The sequence below is a fragment of the Jatropha curcas genome, chromosome 3, assembly GCF_041381405.1.
Source record: "Jatropha curcas cultivar XTBG-Jc1 chromosome 3, XTBG_Jcur_1.0, whole genome shotgun sequence".
In the NCBI taxonomy this organism is placed as follows: domain Eukaryota; kingdom Viridiplantae; phylum Streptophyta; class Magnoliopsida; order Malpighiales; family Euphorbiaceae; genus Jatropha; species Jatropha curcas.
In genome coordinates, this window is record NC_143153.1 from 28,842,955 (window position 1) to 28,859,617 (window position 16,663).

Genomic DNA, 16,663 nt, shown 5'->3' on the forward strand with positions numbered 1-16,663 from the left:
TTTTAGATGTTCTTTTATATAGAAAATTTTGCCTAATTTAGTAACTTTGGGAACATTCTAATATGAAATGACTGTCTTACCTTTATTTTAATCTTTTGCAAAACTTTTAATTTGAGAAATTCTTAAAATAATGGAAGACAAAAGTATAGATGAACACTTAATGTGAATAAATTTTGGTGAATAGATTTTTTACATCAATTTCCATTGTAAAAAAAATGTACCCATATAGGCTATATGAACACCGATTAAAATGAAGTTTGAATAAAAAAAGACCATAGAATTTTCAAGTTGGCCACATTGAAAGGAATTTTTATGAACTTGGCCAAAAATTTAAAAAATCGTGCAATATTTAAAGTATATTTTCAATAATCAAAGGTAGTTGGAAAGTTAAAAGAACACAAATTTTCATATTTTCACATAACTTTCCCAAATAAAGGATAAAAAATGAATTGCTTCCTACATGTTAGAGCATGAACTTTATTTTTACAACTATTTGTATTCTATTCATTTCAACAAAACATTTAAAACATCATTGAAGATTGAAACATAATTTAAGACATACATTGATATTAGAGGAGAAATAAATGATATATTAAGGGTAAATTAAGAAAAAAATAACAAAAAAAGTTAGTTAAACTACTTTTCAAATCTTGATGAAAAATTATCAAGATTTGAAAAGAACGGAGGAGTGACAAAAAAAAAAAAAAAAAAAATCCCAAGCTACTAAATCCCTCCCACATGGAATTTATTAGGGAAAATCATTTTGTTCTATTGTTATTGGTATATTTTTCAACTTGGGCTTTTACTATAATACAAAATTCAAAAATTATGTATAAATATTCTCTTTGCATGCCATTTAGACAGGCTAACTTGCTAGACAGGTCACGAGACTTTCTTTTTTTTTTTTTTCTTTTTCTAATTTTTCTTAACTTTTAGAAAATCATTTTCCACCCTAAAACGCAGTGAACTTTTCTAAGTTCATTTTATTTTTTTTCTTTTTGCATAACACTAAATGAATATGAGATATTTCTATTTCTAAGATCTTTTTTTCTTTCGCATAACATGACATTAATATGAGATATTTCTATTGATTGCATGTGAATGTGGATAATTAAAATAGAATTTTAATATAAATGGTAAGGCAATTGAAATTATTTTAAACACAAGAAATAACATTTTAAGAAAATTAGTTTTATAAAAATCTATAAACAATCTTAATACATATTAAAAAAATTTATAGATATGGGTTATATAATTTATAATTAACTCTCATATGAAAATACATTTTGAAATTATATTTTTAACGCAATTAGTTATGGTTTTTATGAATTTTACAATAAAATTTTAAAAAGCACAAGTATTAAATTTTTAATTAAAAATTAAGGTGAGTGTTATAAATTCGATCATCAACCATTATATTTTAATTTTGTATTGGAATAATGCAATTATTATTATGTATTCAATTAATCTTATTATTGTTTTGAAATCTAAAAGATGATAAACTTGTTTTTATATAAAGTTAAGCTTATAATAGATAAATTCAAAAAATTAAGTTTTGAATCGTTTTTTGTAGATCACAAATAAAATTCAAACTAAACAAATAGAATTGTATAAATTATAAAATAATTTTAGAAAAAAAAATTGAGTTATGAGTACATTATAACTAATAATGTAAGAGTGTATAAGAATTGATATACGAATTATATTGTGATTGGCATTAACATAACAAATTTAAAATATTATTTACATAATGATTTTATAAGAAAAATATTTTTTTTATTTCATTTTAGAAGAAAATATTTTTTATTTTATTTTAGAAGGTAAATATTAGTTAACTAACTTTTTTAAATATAATAAATCTTTATTTTCATTATTTATGAAAAAATATTTGATATTTTTGTTGTTATAATTCTCTGACATTTTTAGATTGACAAAACAAGGTTTTTATTATAATGATAAATATAATTAAATAATACATGAGTAAGGAATTACTAGTTTTATAAGTAGCAAGTTAAGAGATATATTTAGATCTAAGGGCCTATATTTAAGTAGTTTAAATCTAATAAAAGATAACTATTTGTGTATGTATATAAAATTTTTCATCTCTAAATAGTAGTCTTACCCTTCATCTTCTATCTTGAACAATTTTTCTGATTAAATTGTAACATTGATTAGTTAAAAATCCATCAATTTTCATCAAGATGATCAAATATCAAATTTAAATTGAAATCAGAGTAAATGTAAGTTAATTGACTTTTCAATCCAATTATTTATCATATGACCTGAAATGAAGTTTAAAATACTTAATAAGCTTCCTAAGCTATAAGTCTTTTGAACTCAAGTATTTAATTGGATTATTACTATTATTATTTTGTTTTGAGCTATGAATGGCATGCATGTATTTTGCTCAGAGAGGCCATTAGTCAACTTTTAATTATTTTGACCTTAAGCGAAAATTGTTCTCTAATACATATTTAGCTTAACTATAAATACCGTTCTTAATTTCTCCAATATGCTTCAGGCCTAGAAAACGCTTCTTCGAGCATCTTAGACAATGGCGATCCAAAAGCTTCTTTCACTTCTCTTTCCTCAACTAATTCTCTTCTTTCTTTTCTTAAGCTCAACTAATTCTCAATTGCTAAACTTAAATATTGGGTTAGGCTTAGGCCTAACTAATTCCAAAGGATTACAACTAGGGTTCTATAAGCAGACATGCCCTAATGCAGACCTTATTGTCCACAATGTCATTCAAAAGTTTATTTCCAGTGATCCAACTCTTGCTGCTCCTTTACTAAGGATGCATTTTCATGATTGTTTCCTTAGGGTAAGTCCTTAATATGCAGCAACGTACGTCCTTAATCGTCGTTATAAATTTAGTTTGTTACTGAGTTCGTCACAATAAGCTTGTCTCGATAAGTGTCTTGTGACAAAATCCTGTTTTGTTGTAATAAAACAATTTATTACGGCAAGTTAATTTGTCATTTAAACTAATTTATTATGACAAAAAGTTTGTTACCACAAAATATTATTTTGTCACAACTAGTATCCATAAATTCTATTTTGCAGGGATGTGATGGCTCTGTGCTATTAAATTCTACGAGTACAAACCAAGCTGAGAAAGATGCGATCCCAAACCAAACTTTAAGAGGTTTTAATGTAATTGATGCTATAAAATCTGAAATAGAAAACAACTGTACTGGTGTTGTTTCTTGTGCTGATATTTTGGCTTTGGCAGCTCGAGATTCTGTTAAAATGGTATAATCAATATCAACTTTTCCTTATTCAGAAAATCATCAGAACTTGCTTATGTCTAATTCATAAACTATTGATATGTACATAAACTTTTTTTTTTTTTTAATATGTCAGATTGGAGGACCATCTTGGGATGTTCCTACCGGACGTAGAGATGGAAGAGTGTCTAATGCTTCGGAGGCTTCAGCACAGTTACCATCTCCTTTTGCCAATATAACTCAACTGAAGAAAAATTTTGCTGCAAAAGGGCTAAGTGTAGAGGACCTAGTGGTTTTATCAGGTACTATAATTTTGTGTTTGCCAAAGAAAGAAAAACCTAAATTATCAAGCATTTTTTTATCATCAATAAGAATTTTTATCTTATTAATTTGATCCAAGAAAAATTTAATGTACGTAGAAACTTAACCACGGTCGACGGGCCAATAGATCCTCGACATTTTAAACTTAAATTGTTATTTTTGGTGCAGGAGCGCACACTATTGGAATTGGACATTGCTCTGTAATCTCAGACCGATTGTACAATTTTAGTGGCAGAGGCGACACTGACCCTTCGTTGAACGCAACATATGCAGCTGAGTTAAAGACGAAATGTAAGCCTGGAGACAGCACCACAGTTGTTGAAATGGATCCTGGAAGCTCCAGAACATTCGACAGTGATTATTACAACGTAGTAAATACAAGAAGAGGGATCTTCCAATCTGATGCGGCTCTTCTGAATGATATTCAAACGAGAACTTATGTTTTGCTTCAATCTTCCCCAAATGGAACCACTTTTAAAAAAGATTTAGGTAGTTCAATGGTCAAACTGGGGCGCATTGGAGTTCTTACTGGCAGCCAAGGTGAAATCAGGAAACAGTGTGCTCTTGTTAATTAATGGGTTCTTTTTTCAAGGAGATTTTTACATTGGTGATTTTCATTTTTCATTTTTATTGATTTTCCCATTTGCAACAAGTTGTTGCTAAATGTAATTTGTAATTTTGGTGTTTTGGAGCGGTGAAAGCATGATTTTGGAATTGAATAATATTTTTGTTATTTACTGTATGAAGAGACAATTTTTATCAACAAAAATTTGGTTCAATTTTTTTTATTTTTATTTCTTAAAAATTAAATATTAAAGTATTTCATCGATGCGGCTGAATGAGTAGGAGTAAATTGTATCCTCTGAAGAATTTTATCGTGAAGGTTAAATACATGTGCAACACAAAAAAAAATCGAATAGTTTTGATTTTCTTGCAAAGAAAAGCATTAATTTATCACAAGCAACTCTTACAACAAACAATAATTGCTTGTTTAACGACCTCCAAAACTTGAATATGACATTAAATTTTGTGAATTTGTGTAGAGCTAGAAGAATCCCCAGCTGAATTTTCTCCTTCTGGAACATTAACTGCCATTGCTGAATTTTCTCCTTTTGAGACGTTAACAGGATTTGTTGAATTTCCCGTTTCAAGATTAGGTAAATCAACTTCAAAATTAGCACGCGAATTACTTGCTTTATAGGAGGCCTAATCTTTTTATCAGAATGAGCACAACACAATCTAACAACCATCAAACAATCCATTTGTCTGTCATCAAAATCCATCTCAAGTATCTCATCAACTCCCGTTCTTAAATTCCCAATTCCGTAAAGATCCCCAGGCCAGTCCACCAATGTCATCATTTCATTATTATACTCAACAAGTCGACTCATTTTGCTTCCGGTCACAATCTCTAATACAACAAACCCAAAACTATAAACATCAGACTCTTTACTCGCCCTACCTGTACTTATATACTCTGGAGCTATATACCCTCTAGTGCTAGCCACTTTTGTTGTCTATAACCCCAATTCTCGCTCCATGTATTTAGCTAATCCAAGGTCACCAAGTCTAACATTAAAACTCGAGTCTAGCATTATGTTATTTAGTTTAATATTGCGGTGTAACACACATTTCCCTCCATCAATTTCTCCATGGAGGTAGAGCAAAGCTGAAGCTAAACCTAGAGCAATTTTGTATCTTACAGTACAAGTTAAAGGAAATTTCTTCTCGAACAGGTGAGCATCAAGACTCCGATTAGGCATGATCTCATAAACAAGAAAGGTTATCCCTTTAGCCTTTAGGACGGACTACAACAAGCTCGCGACTCTAATAGAAAGAAAGGGTAAGCTCTCTATTCTATTTGCTTGCAGGCGAATTTGTCAGTCTCCAAACCCTTAGTTTCAAACTGGAGATAACAAATGTGTCATCCTTTCTGACCCGCCCTTCATCATTCTTTTTTCAAGCAAAGCGTTCCTTTATACATTGATTTCTGGCCCCGGTGCCCTCCAAAAGGGAAGGGGCGGCTGCGCTGCCTTTTAAATCAATCTCCGGCCGTTCAGTGCCGCTATTGGTGCGAGTTGTAAGGAATCTTGGTCCCTTCTGCTACTCCTGCCTAAAAGTCATGCTGATTTAGGCCTTTTGCTCGGAATCGTAAGACTAGGCCACCAAGTCTTGCTCCCAAAGCAGTTTCCTTCACTCAGAGGTAATGCCAGTGAGACTGTCCTGGAAAGAAATTGGAGGGGCTGAGCAACCTTTCTCTAGCTTTTTCAGTTGGGGAACTTCCCCCGTGTAGCAGGAGAAGTCTAGAGATAGGAAGAACGTGGAGATAGATCTCTTAAAGAAAAAGCCAAATAGGATCTGATTAGGAATGGGTGCAGGAGGAAAATAGCAAAAAATCATCTACGAGAGAGTTCCTAAGTTATGTTCCCACCGCATGCTTCGAGGCTTGATTCAAATTCAAGGGCACATCTTGACGGGAAAGAAGGAAAGAGCCTCCTCAGAGGAAAGATTGGTTCGAGGACCATTGGTCAAAGAAAAGGGGAGGTCCTAATTTCGGGGCGGAGCCATATGACGCGAGAGTGTAGACTCTTGAACTCAGGGAGCGATGACCCTCAAAAAAGTTCAAGAAGCTGGTAATCCTCCTTTACAACAGTCTCATTGCCATATCTCTGAAACAATCATTCCGATTTTGCCTTTATCATGACACCATCCAATAAGATGCACAAGATTTCTATGTTTCAATTGGCTAATAATTTTTACCTCAGACATATACTCGTTTTCCATCTTATGAACTACTTGAAATTTTCTTTATAGCAACAGTTCTGCCTAAGTGACTTAAATATCCTTTGTAAACAGCACCAAATCCTCCCTGACCTAACTTCTTCTTATTTGAGAAGTTACTTGTAGCTTTAACAAGATCCTTGTAAGAAAAACTTCTCAGTCCGGTTTCATTTTCAAGTTCAATGTTAATTGATTTCAAACTCATTTTCCCTTTTGAACTCTTGGGGTAGAGCGTAAACATTTTTGGCATTTTTTCTAAGTGAATTTCTCAATTATCCAACTTGTATGCTTACTTTTACCATCTCAACTAATATTTTATTAGTTTTATTTATACAATAAGTAAGATTGAGAGACAAAACACGTACGGTAATAATATATATAATATTTTAGTAGAAATTCACGACTAAATTTTTTTATGTTAAATGTTCCGATGATATCATCATTGGAGAGAGGGGCTAAGAATGGCACCCACTTTGCCAAAAAAAAAAAAAAAAAAAATCTAAATTTCTTACATGAATTGATTTTTTTTTTTTTTTTTATCTTCCTAATTTTGTAAAGCTCTTTTAGCCTCCTATGTTAAATCCTAACTCGACCATTGTATTTCATTAAACCTCTTCTCCATGTCTTAAACTTCAACAAAACCCAAAAATATACTAAAATATTCTATTTATATAATTAACGTAAGATCTCTTGATGATACATCCAGGTAAAATACATATAGGTTTCTAAAATTAATCATAAGAGCATTTTCATTCCTATACTTTCAAGAAATAATTATACATTCAGAGCTTTTGCTTCCATTTCATTGTCAAATCATCTCATTTAAAAAGTGAGCTATTTACCATCAATTGAAAAAGAAAAATAAATGATCTTTTTAAATATAATCAAAGTAGGATAAAATGCATTTAGATTCCTAAACTATGTCATAATTAAGCTGCTTAAAATGATTTTTTTTTTTTTTTTTTGATAGAAGAACCTGATAGTAAAATAGAAGCAAAAATTAGAGATTTTATAGTTATTTTAAAAAGTAAGAGGGCAAAAAGTGTTAATGAAGACATAAAAATTAGAGACGATATAATAGAATGTTCCATTTTTTATAATTGATGTAACATCTTTTTATAATTGATGTAACATCTCTTGACGATAAAAACTATTTTTTTCTTAATTTATGTTTCACCTTATCTAAATTCCTTTAAAAAAAATGTTATCTTAATTTATTATACATTTTGTGTATTTTTACATTAATTAACTAAGCATCACTACCAAAAATATCTGCATTTCTGGAATTAACTTGGACTCGCTGGAGAAGTTTTTCGTAGCTAAAACAAGATCATTATACTTCCCTTTTCGATATCTTTATCAATTGAAGTTGATCATTATAAGATCATTAACTTTATTCTGCACCAAACACCTGTTACTATAGCCATCACACCTAGAAAAAGAATAGCAATTGGTCCTGCTATAAATAGTACAAGTCCTAACCTTTTAGCATTTTTTGGATTTTTTTCACCTGCCTCCAAACTTGAACTGAAATCCCATGAATAAACTGCATGTCGTTCAACGAAATCTCTTGTCGCAGCTGAACACCCAATTTTGACCCATTGAGGAAGAAACTCTCTGAGATCAATAATGTAAGAAAGACTGTTACTTTCTTGAGAATTTGCAGTAATTCTATATTTCCAAGAAACAGTAAGATTTTTGGTGCTTCCATTATAAGAAATCCATACATCAGCAGTATCTGAACTGTGTAAAGTCGCATTCCAAGGAGCATATGTAACTGAAGAGAGGGAATTTATATTAATTCCGATATGCTCAACGGCAGGATCCCATTCGAGGTCCGGTTGCGAGTGAAATTCAACATGAAGAATTTGGTTTGGAGTTGAGGATTTGTGCGTTGTGATATTATAAAGTCCAATAAAACCTCAGGCGGAGTTCATCGGAACTTGAAAATCGACCGGAGCGATAAAGAAAGTAAAACCAGCACCAAAAAGAGGACGACGTTGAATGTCTACTGTAGAAGAGAAATAGGTAGTGAAATCGGAGAGCTTTTTTGTTTGGGAATCCCATAAGAGTATTTTGTCTGAATAAGTTGCTTGACCAACTTGACATTGGTACGAGTCATCGTTAAGCTCGATGACCCCTACAAAAGAAGTCGCGCTACCTTCGTAGGTGTCGCTTGGTTCGAATCGCGTTTTATGAAATGATATTGAACTAGTAGAGGGAGGAAGGAGATGAAGGTGGAGGAGAAGAAATGAGAGGTAGAAAGTAGCTTCCATATGGAGAGAAGGGAAATTGATTTGGAAAGGAGCATATAATTGCCTGAAATTTTATAGTTTCATATCCTAGAAATAATTTTTTTATTTACAACTATATATCGGGATAACGTGTAATCAAGTGTAACAAGGCAGTTGATGGCCCGGTTAAATTCACCTACATCGGTTTATACATGGATTAAATCAGTTATAATTGAAGTTTTAAAAAAAAAATTTCTACTTTACTCTGTTTTTTTTTTTTTTTTTCCTGTAAATGGTCTGAAATACCTTTGTTTCCAAAAAATAAAATATTTTTTTATTGAGCTGCTCCCTATGTGGGCCCTAAATTGAGCATATCAACTTTTGTTTCTTTCTAATTATAATTAAAAGCAAAATTTGTATTTATATTGATTTACATTTTATTGATAAAAAGCTGAATTTGATTCCTAGATTTTTGTCCATTACACAACCTTAGATAGCTAGAACACAAGATAGAGAGAAGTGTCGAAATCATGGTAGATCAAAACACACGACATATGTAAAAATATAAGGAATTAATTCTTCCAAAAAAAAAAAATACTAAAGAATTAACTTAGAGAGGAAGGATTATACAAAAAAAAAAAAAAAAAAAAAAAAAAAAAAAAAAAAAAAACTTGTATTATGTAATAACACATTACACTGCTACTAAACTTGACAATTAACAGCTATGACTCTTAGATATTATTCCGTTACTCATAATCACTTCATGCATCTTAGGTCCAACATTCTTCACATATTATTACTGAAGAACATTCAAATTTTACTAACAAATAACAAATTTTTCTTTCAATAAAAAAAAAAAAAAAAAAAAAAAAAAAAAAAAAAAAAAACACATTTAAGTTTAGGTCTTCAAAGAAGAAGAACTTACAACATGCAAGGAAAATTACTCAACGGCCCACTTGAAGACTAGAATCAGTTATGGAGGGTTGACTAACGCTAGCAGAAGGTGGTGCAGTTTTATGAAATATAGGCACAGGCATTTTAGAAGGAAGATATGGAATTTCATTCTCAAATTTCAAAACTTGAATTGCTTGTCTTATTGAAGGCCTATAAGCACGATCAGGATGAGCGCACCATAATCCAACGATCATAAGACACTCAATTTGCCTCTCATCAAAATCCATATAAAGTTCCTTGTCAAAACCCAAATGAAGCTTACCATGCCCATAAAGTTCCCAAATCCACTCTACTAAATTCATTTCATTTTCTTGCTTAATTATATGATCAACTGCTCTTTTCCCACTTGCAATTTCTAAAGCCACGATCCCAAAGCTGTATACATCTGATTCTTTACTAGCTCTTCTAGTGAGTATGTATTCCGGAGCTAAGTAACCCAGAGTTCCGGCCAACCCAGTTGTCTGTGGACCGAGTTCATGGTCCATAAGACGCGCTAAACCAAAATCACCAAGCTTCACATTAAAATTAGAGTCGAGCATTACATTGCTCGACTTAACATCTCTATGCACAACGCATTGCTCCCATTCTTCATGAAGATAAAGCAAAGCCGAGGCGAGACCAAGTGATATTTTGTAACGTACAGACCATGGAAGAGGATTTTTCTTACCAAATAAGTGAGCATCAAGACTACCATTAGGCATGAACTCATAAACAAGTAGAAATTCACCTCTATCATGACACCAGCCCAAAAGTTGCACGAGATTTCTATGCCTCAATTGGCCAATTGTTTTCACTTCAGCTATGTACTCCTTTTTACCTTGTCTTGACCCACTTGAAATTTTCTTTACAGCAATTGCTATATCTATATCTATTAAGTACCCTTTATAAACAGCACCAAACCCTCCGATACCTAACAATCTTTCATTTGAGAAATTATTAGTAGCTGAAACAAGATCTTGGTAAGAAAATCTTCTCGGTCCTGCTCCTCTTTCGAGTTCTTCATTATTTATTGATGTTGTTAACTTCATTTTCACCGCTCTTATTCTTTTCCTCCTCCAGGAAATCAAAATTCCTACTACTGCCACAGTTCCGAGAAGACATAAAGAAACTGAAACTCCAACTATTGTTCTTGTCTTTTTTGAAAATTTTTCAGTTTATTCATTTATTTCCAAGGTGGAGTTGAATTCCCATGAAAGAATTTGAACACTTTCCTGGATTGCGCCTGTAGCAGCTGAAAAACCAATAGAAACAAACTCAGGCAAAACCTTGGTGAGATCAATTACACAATGTAAACTAGAATTTTCTTGAGGATTTACGGTGTTTTTGTGAGACCATGAAACACTCAAATTTTTACTACTACCACTGTAAGAAATCCACACATCAGCAGTATCTCCGCTATGAAAACTCGCATTCCAACCAGTATAAACAACAGAACTAAGAGATTTGCTATTTATACCCACATGTCCCATTACAGGCTGCGGATCCCATTCTGCATTTCGAAATGAATCAAATTCCACCATAACAATTTGATTCTTAGAAGTATCATCAATTGTTGAAGTATTAAAAAGGCCTAAAAACCCACCAGCGGAATTTGGTGGGATTTCAAATCCAGCAGCAGAAAGAAAAAAGGCGACGCCATCGCCATATATGGACTGAGACTGACCTTGACTGCCGATGATGAAAGTGAAATGAGTTGTGAAATCCGAAACCTGCCCAGAATTTGAGTCCCAAAGCGGGACTCTCTTAGCCAAGGTGGCCCAACCGACACGACATATATAAATTTTACTGTTAATTAACTCGATTACGCCTGATGAAGATGCTGCATCGCCATGATAGAGTATATCAGCTACATCAGGATCAAAGCTAGATTTTTTGAGGTAAACAGAATTTGAAAGAGGAATAACAATAACAAGTAATAAAAGTAACAAACGTGCAAAGTACATGATCAAAAACTGATACAACAGGATTGCTACGGCAGCAATTTAAACGGCATGCTAACTTCGCATATATATATATATATATATATATATATGTATATATATATATATATATATAATATGGGGAAAATTTATGATTTTGTCCCTGTATTTTGCTATAATATATGATATTGCCCTTGCATTTTTTGAAAATATATTGTTCTCTTCCTATCTTTTGTCTCTGTTATACCTTTACATCCTTCTACTAACTTCTTTTTTTTATACTTTTTTTGTCAATAAATTATTATTTTATCTTTTTTTTTTTTTACAAAATTAACTAATTTGTCCGTGTATTTAACAGAAAACATATAAATATTGACAAAAGGATAAGGCAAAATATATAAATAAAACGTATTTCAAAAAATACGGGTTAATATTTTATATTATAATAAAATATACGAATAAAATCAAAATTCTTTATATAATATTATGTGTACCCGGTCAAATCGGGAATCTAGTAGAATTGTTAGCATTTAAATATTTCATGTTGCTATAAAAATTTCGAAATCTCCTTTAAACATTATTATCATTATGGATATATAAATATTAAGTCGTCTTGTATTTTCCTTGATGCAAAAGTTTCAACTGCTTTAATTAGAAAATAATTTTGGACAAGTTTCAATTGTATGGTTTTAGACTGATATGTAATTTTTTCTAACCATAAATTAAAATAAAGATATAATATAAGAACGGCAGTCCAAAATCTAATAAGCAATTTGGTGGAAAGCACTTGGATGACAAAATTCGGGATGTCAAGCCAAATCATAACTTGACAAAGTATTTTTAGAGTAAAGAAGAGAAAAAAAAAAAAAAAAGGAGAAGAAGACTTGAATCTGAATTTGAATTTTTATATAATTTTTTTTATACATTTCAAATTAAAATGAGCTATCTATAAGGGATTAATTTTACCTTTTAAAATCTATTATTGAGTTGTCTTTACACTCAATTACAAGGAAAGATACCCTCGAATAATTTATGTTAAGATTCAATTCAATAGAATTGTGATATTGCAAGTTCAAAAATTCAGCCCACACTGTTCTGCTCTGTCGGGCCCAAAATTTAACAACCTTAGGTCACAAGTTATTTCTGGAATGCAATCTATCATATGCTCTGATAAGAAAGAAACAGAACAATTTTGCAGTACAAGAAGAAAGATTCACAACAGAAAAGACCAGACTAATGAATAAAAAGGTTCATGACCCAACAATCTGATTATTTACCTAATCAACGACCAACTCCAATGCTAGAATTAGTGATGGAAGGCTCAGTAGAACTAACAGATGGCGTAGGGACACAAAACATAGGAACAGGCATTTTAGCAGACATCATCTCAGTCTGAATCAACAAAAGCTCCTCCTTCATATCACTAACACCCTGAGGAACGCTTCTTTGCCTGACTTCATTCTCACTATTAGCTTTGGTTTGGCTAGAATCAACGTCAACTTGCTTACACCAGCCCAGAAATGATCCACAGACATTATCGACACAACAATAGTAGAGACGATTTTTGTTTAGAGATCCTTATCCTGGCTCTTTTCCCATACTTACAATACAAATTGACAAACCTCCCCTCAAATGAGTTGTTGCCGTCGCATGATGAAGACATGATAAAGGGTTTTGTGAGGGAGAAAAAACCCTAGCCTTTGATTTTGTAGAGAAAGTTCAGTAGTGGAAGGAAATTAGATATAATATATTTCAAAATATCTCTTTTTGATTGATCTCATTAAGGGTACAATAATCGCATTTAAGAATATATCTCTCTCATCTCTCTTTGTTTTTACATTGATTTAACGGCAAAAGTAATTAAATTTGGACGAAAGGACGGTTTAACGTGACAGAATCAAACATCAAGGACTAAATAATTAATAGTCAACAACACGATGACGAATTGATTAATTATACAAAACCTTATGGACGGAAAAAATATTTTCCCTATAATTTCTTTTATTGTTCCTATAAAAAATAAAGGCCGATACTTTTGATGTAATTAACTTGTGGCAAAATCGAGAAAAAATCAAATATAACCGAAATTTGTTTCACATGTGGATTTAATTTTGATCATGTGATTTTCTATGTAATTAGTTTATTTCAAATCAAGGAAATAATTAAATATAACAAAAAATTAGTTTATATATGTGAATTGAAACCTTATTAATTAAATAACATTTTGATACTTTTGGTGTAATTAATATTACAAAATTGAGGAATAAATAACCAAATTCATTTCAGATATGAAGATTAAATCATTGTCAAGTAAAAATAGTAAAATACTGTGAACTTTGCACATGATGAAATTTTGCTCTATTTCAACCATATGATGTATCAATCATTTTAGAATATAAAATTACCATGAATTTCACATGTTACTGGTTTTAAAAATTCTACATCGACTAAATAACAAATTTAAAAGAGTATATAAAGATTGCAAGCTAATTCACTAATTTGTTAGTATTAATATTTTAATATTGGTTGGCTCAAATCCAAATAAGCTTATCATATTTTCTACTTCAGCAGGTTCTAATCCACTACTCAGTGTACTTCTACCTTTTCAATCTGTATTAGTTGCAATTGCATTCTCTTTTTTAAATTTTAATTATGAGATGTAATTAATCTCTAAGTTTCATTTTAAGATATATTTATCCAAAAGTTAAAAATAGAGTGCAATTACAATAATTTTTATTTATTTTAATAATTTTAACCACGTTCTTGTAACAAGAAAAGAATTAAATCAAATCCGGTAGTTCTTAAATATATATTACAATATTATAAATCAAGTAAATGAGAATTTAGAAAAAATAATTAAAATGAAATAAAGTAGATGATGTGTAAATTAAAATATTAAATTTGATAAAGTGAAACAATTGCTTTTACAAAAGCTAATAGCTAATAATGAAATATTAATATAAATATTTAAAAAATGAAAATTAACCAATTAATAATAATATATTCATCAGGGGAATAAACATTTAACAAAAATGTTTAATGATATACATTTATAAAAATTTATATAGCATAATATATGTGATTTGAATTTTTTTTCTATACAAATTAAAGTAGGCTTTCAAAAAATAAAGTTGATGAAATTGATTTTGGATTAATAAATAAATATTTAATAGTACATTAAGCAATTATTTTTGTTTTTAAACTAAGTAGGAATTTTTTACCTATACAGTAGATAGTTGATATCTCCTATATTCTAGCATCAAATGGCTAAGTTTTAAACAATAAAATCTGATGGCCATTAATTATTCACTATGGATGCAGAATTATTAACATTCTTATTAACTTGGTGTAATTAAAAATTTTAATTATGTAAAAATAAATTTAATATTTTTATTAACTAATTAAATTATGATGAGAATCCTTACATATCAATTGATTTACGATATTATAATTATAGTCTTCACAATAATTAATATTTATTCTTAATATTATTCAAAATCGCTGGAAGTATATGGAGTTGCATGGTCTACAATTAATAATATATATATATATATATATATAGTATTTTCAATAACTTTTTGCCATCAAAACCACGTAGTCTTAATTCATTGAATCCACTTTTAATTACACGGCGTTGGTGAGTTTCAAAAGAAAAATCACTATTATACTTTTATGTTATGTTAAAATTAATCAATTCATCCTCGTGTTTTTTTAAATACACTATTTCATTTTTTATATTTGGTTCCTTCAATTATTTAACTTTCATTTGTGGAGTTTTTTCATCTTTTCCATTTAAAAAGATGAAAAAATATTTTTTATCTTTTGTCACACATTTAATGAAGAAAGCGAAAACATAAAAAATAAAACCAATGATTATTTAAAGGGAAAATTATTATTTAGTCCCTCAGGTTTTACATAATTATCTAAGTAATCCCCGACGTTTAATGTAATATATAACTAGTCTCCGACATTTAACTCCGTCTAATTAAAAGGTCCTTCCGTCCGAAAAGTTGATTTTTTGCCGTTAATTGAAGAGTAAAATACTAAAACATCCCTCCCTCACTGACGTGGACCAGTATGACCTTCCAAGCGAGGGAAACGAAAAGTCAGACTGCTATTCTCCCAACTCTCTCACGCGAAAAATGTCTTCATCTCCAGTGCAAGTGTTGAAGAATTTTTGAAGAAAATGATGTTTGTTGACGAAACGAAATGAGTGGTCGTAGCATATAGTGCTTCGTTTGCGTGGAATCACAATCTTGAAGCTTCGTTTTGAGGTAAATACCAGTGACTGAGACCCACTTCAGTTTTTGCTTGAAAAAAAATTGAAAATTCAATATTATTGAGGATGTTTATGATGATGATTTTTGGTATATTGAAATGCTTAAGCATCGTTATGAGTTCTTTTGTGTGTAATGATAATGTATTTAGGGTTTTTGCAGACGGTAATGCCTTTTTTGTAACACATGTGTTAAATTACAATGTAGGAAAGCTTGAATTTGATGGCTTTGCCTGAAAGTTACACTATTGGGGTCATATATGAAGGGGATACAGTGTATTTATATGATGCACAACCTGAAAGAATGAGTTATATTGTTCTCTTACAAAACGTATGCAAAGTTCACAAGATAAAAGATGGGAATGTGGATATTATATGTTCTGAAAATTATAGAATAGAGAACGATGTAGACGTGACTTCAATGTTTGAAAGATTCAAGGACACTGATTATATTGAACTGAATTTGGTTAGGAAGCAAGGTGAACCGAGTGTTGTTATGCCAAATGTGTTCCACAGTCAGGTGGCAGATAATATGGGTTTACATAATGAAAATTTGCAGCCTAATAGGGAAGTTCCAGGCAATGGTGTTGGGAGGCAGAAAGTAATATTGGGTCACAAACTGAGATAAGTGGGGATGTTGGAGATGTGATCATTATTGAGCAAGAAAAGTAGGTGCTGGGATTGGAAATACAGAGGGTACAGGTAGTGGTAGGGGGGAAGGGAACAGAAATGTTGATAGGATCACAGATGTGGGATATTATGCTGGCTGATGACACTGAGTATTCAGGCTATGTAAGCGAGTTAGGCAGGGGCAAAGGGAGGGGGAGAGGGCGATGTAGAGGCAGGGCAAATGTTCATGAGGCAAATGTGAATAGGGACAATAGGAAGGGGAAAAGAGCAATTGCAGTTGGAGCCTCTTACAGCTTTAGAGATAGGGTACAACAACAA

General features: G+C 31.1%; 1 protein-coding gene and 2 pseudogenes across 2 annotated transcripts; 1 reads left to right on the forward strand and 2 right to left on the reverse strand.

Annotated features, from left to right (window-relative positions):
* The first annotated feature begins 2,554 nt into the window (after positions 1–2,554).
* On the forward strand, positions 2,555–4,126 carry LOC105631024 (peroxidase 27). Of its 2 annotated transcripts, XM_089719488.1 has the most exons (5): positions 2,555–2,618; positions 2,667–2,824; positions 3,067–3,255; positions 3,367–3,532; positions 3,720–4,126. In XM_089719488.1, the coding sequence occupies exons 1-5, from the start codon at positions 2,555–2,557 to the stop codon at positions 4,124–4,126; spliced, it is 984 nt and encodes a 327-aa protein (XP_089575614.1). The 2 variants fall into 2 exon arrangements, with proteins under 2 accessions (XP_089575614.1, XP_020533787.3); XM_020678128.3 differs by having other exon boundaries at positions 2,555–2,824.
* Positions 4,127–4,571: 445 nt separating this feature from the next.
* Positions 4,572–8,608, reverse strand: LOC149497866 (L-type lectin-domain containing receptor kinase IX.1-like; annotated as a pseudogene).
* An 808-nt stretch (positions 8,609–9,416) lies between these two features.
* On the reverse strand, positions 9,417–11,486 carry LOC119369871 (L-type lectin-domain containing receptor kinase IX.1 pseudogene; annotated as a pseudogene).
* Positions 11,487–16,663: the final 5,177 nt, after the last annotated feature.

What these genes read in the sequence shown, in the direction of transcription:
- LOC105631024 (XM_020678128.3), top strand. Translation starts at nt 2,555, where the DNA reads ATGGCGATCCAAAAGCTTCTTTCACTTCTCTTTCCTCAACTAATTCTC. An exon ending in TTCATGATTGTTTCCTTAGG is followed by an intron (nt 2,825 to 3,066) that starts GTAAGTCCTTAA and finishes TCTATTTTGCAG; the next exon opens with GGATGTGATGGCTCTGTGCT. An exon ending in GGACCTAGTGGTTTTATCAG is followed by an intron (nt 3,533 to 3,719) that starts GTACTATAATTT and finishes TTTTTGGTGCAG; the next exon opens with GAGCGCACACTATTGGAATT.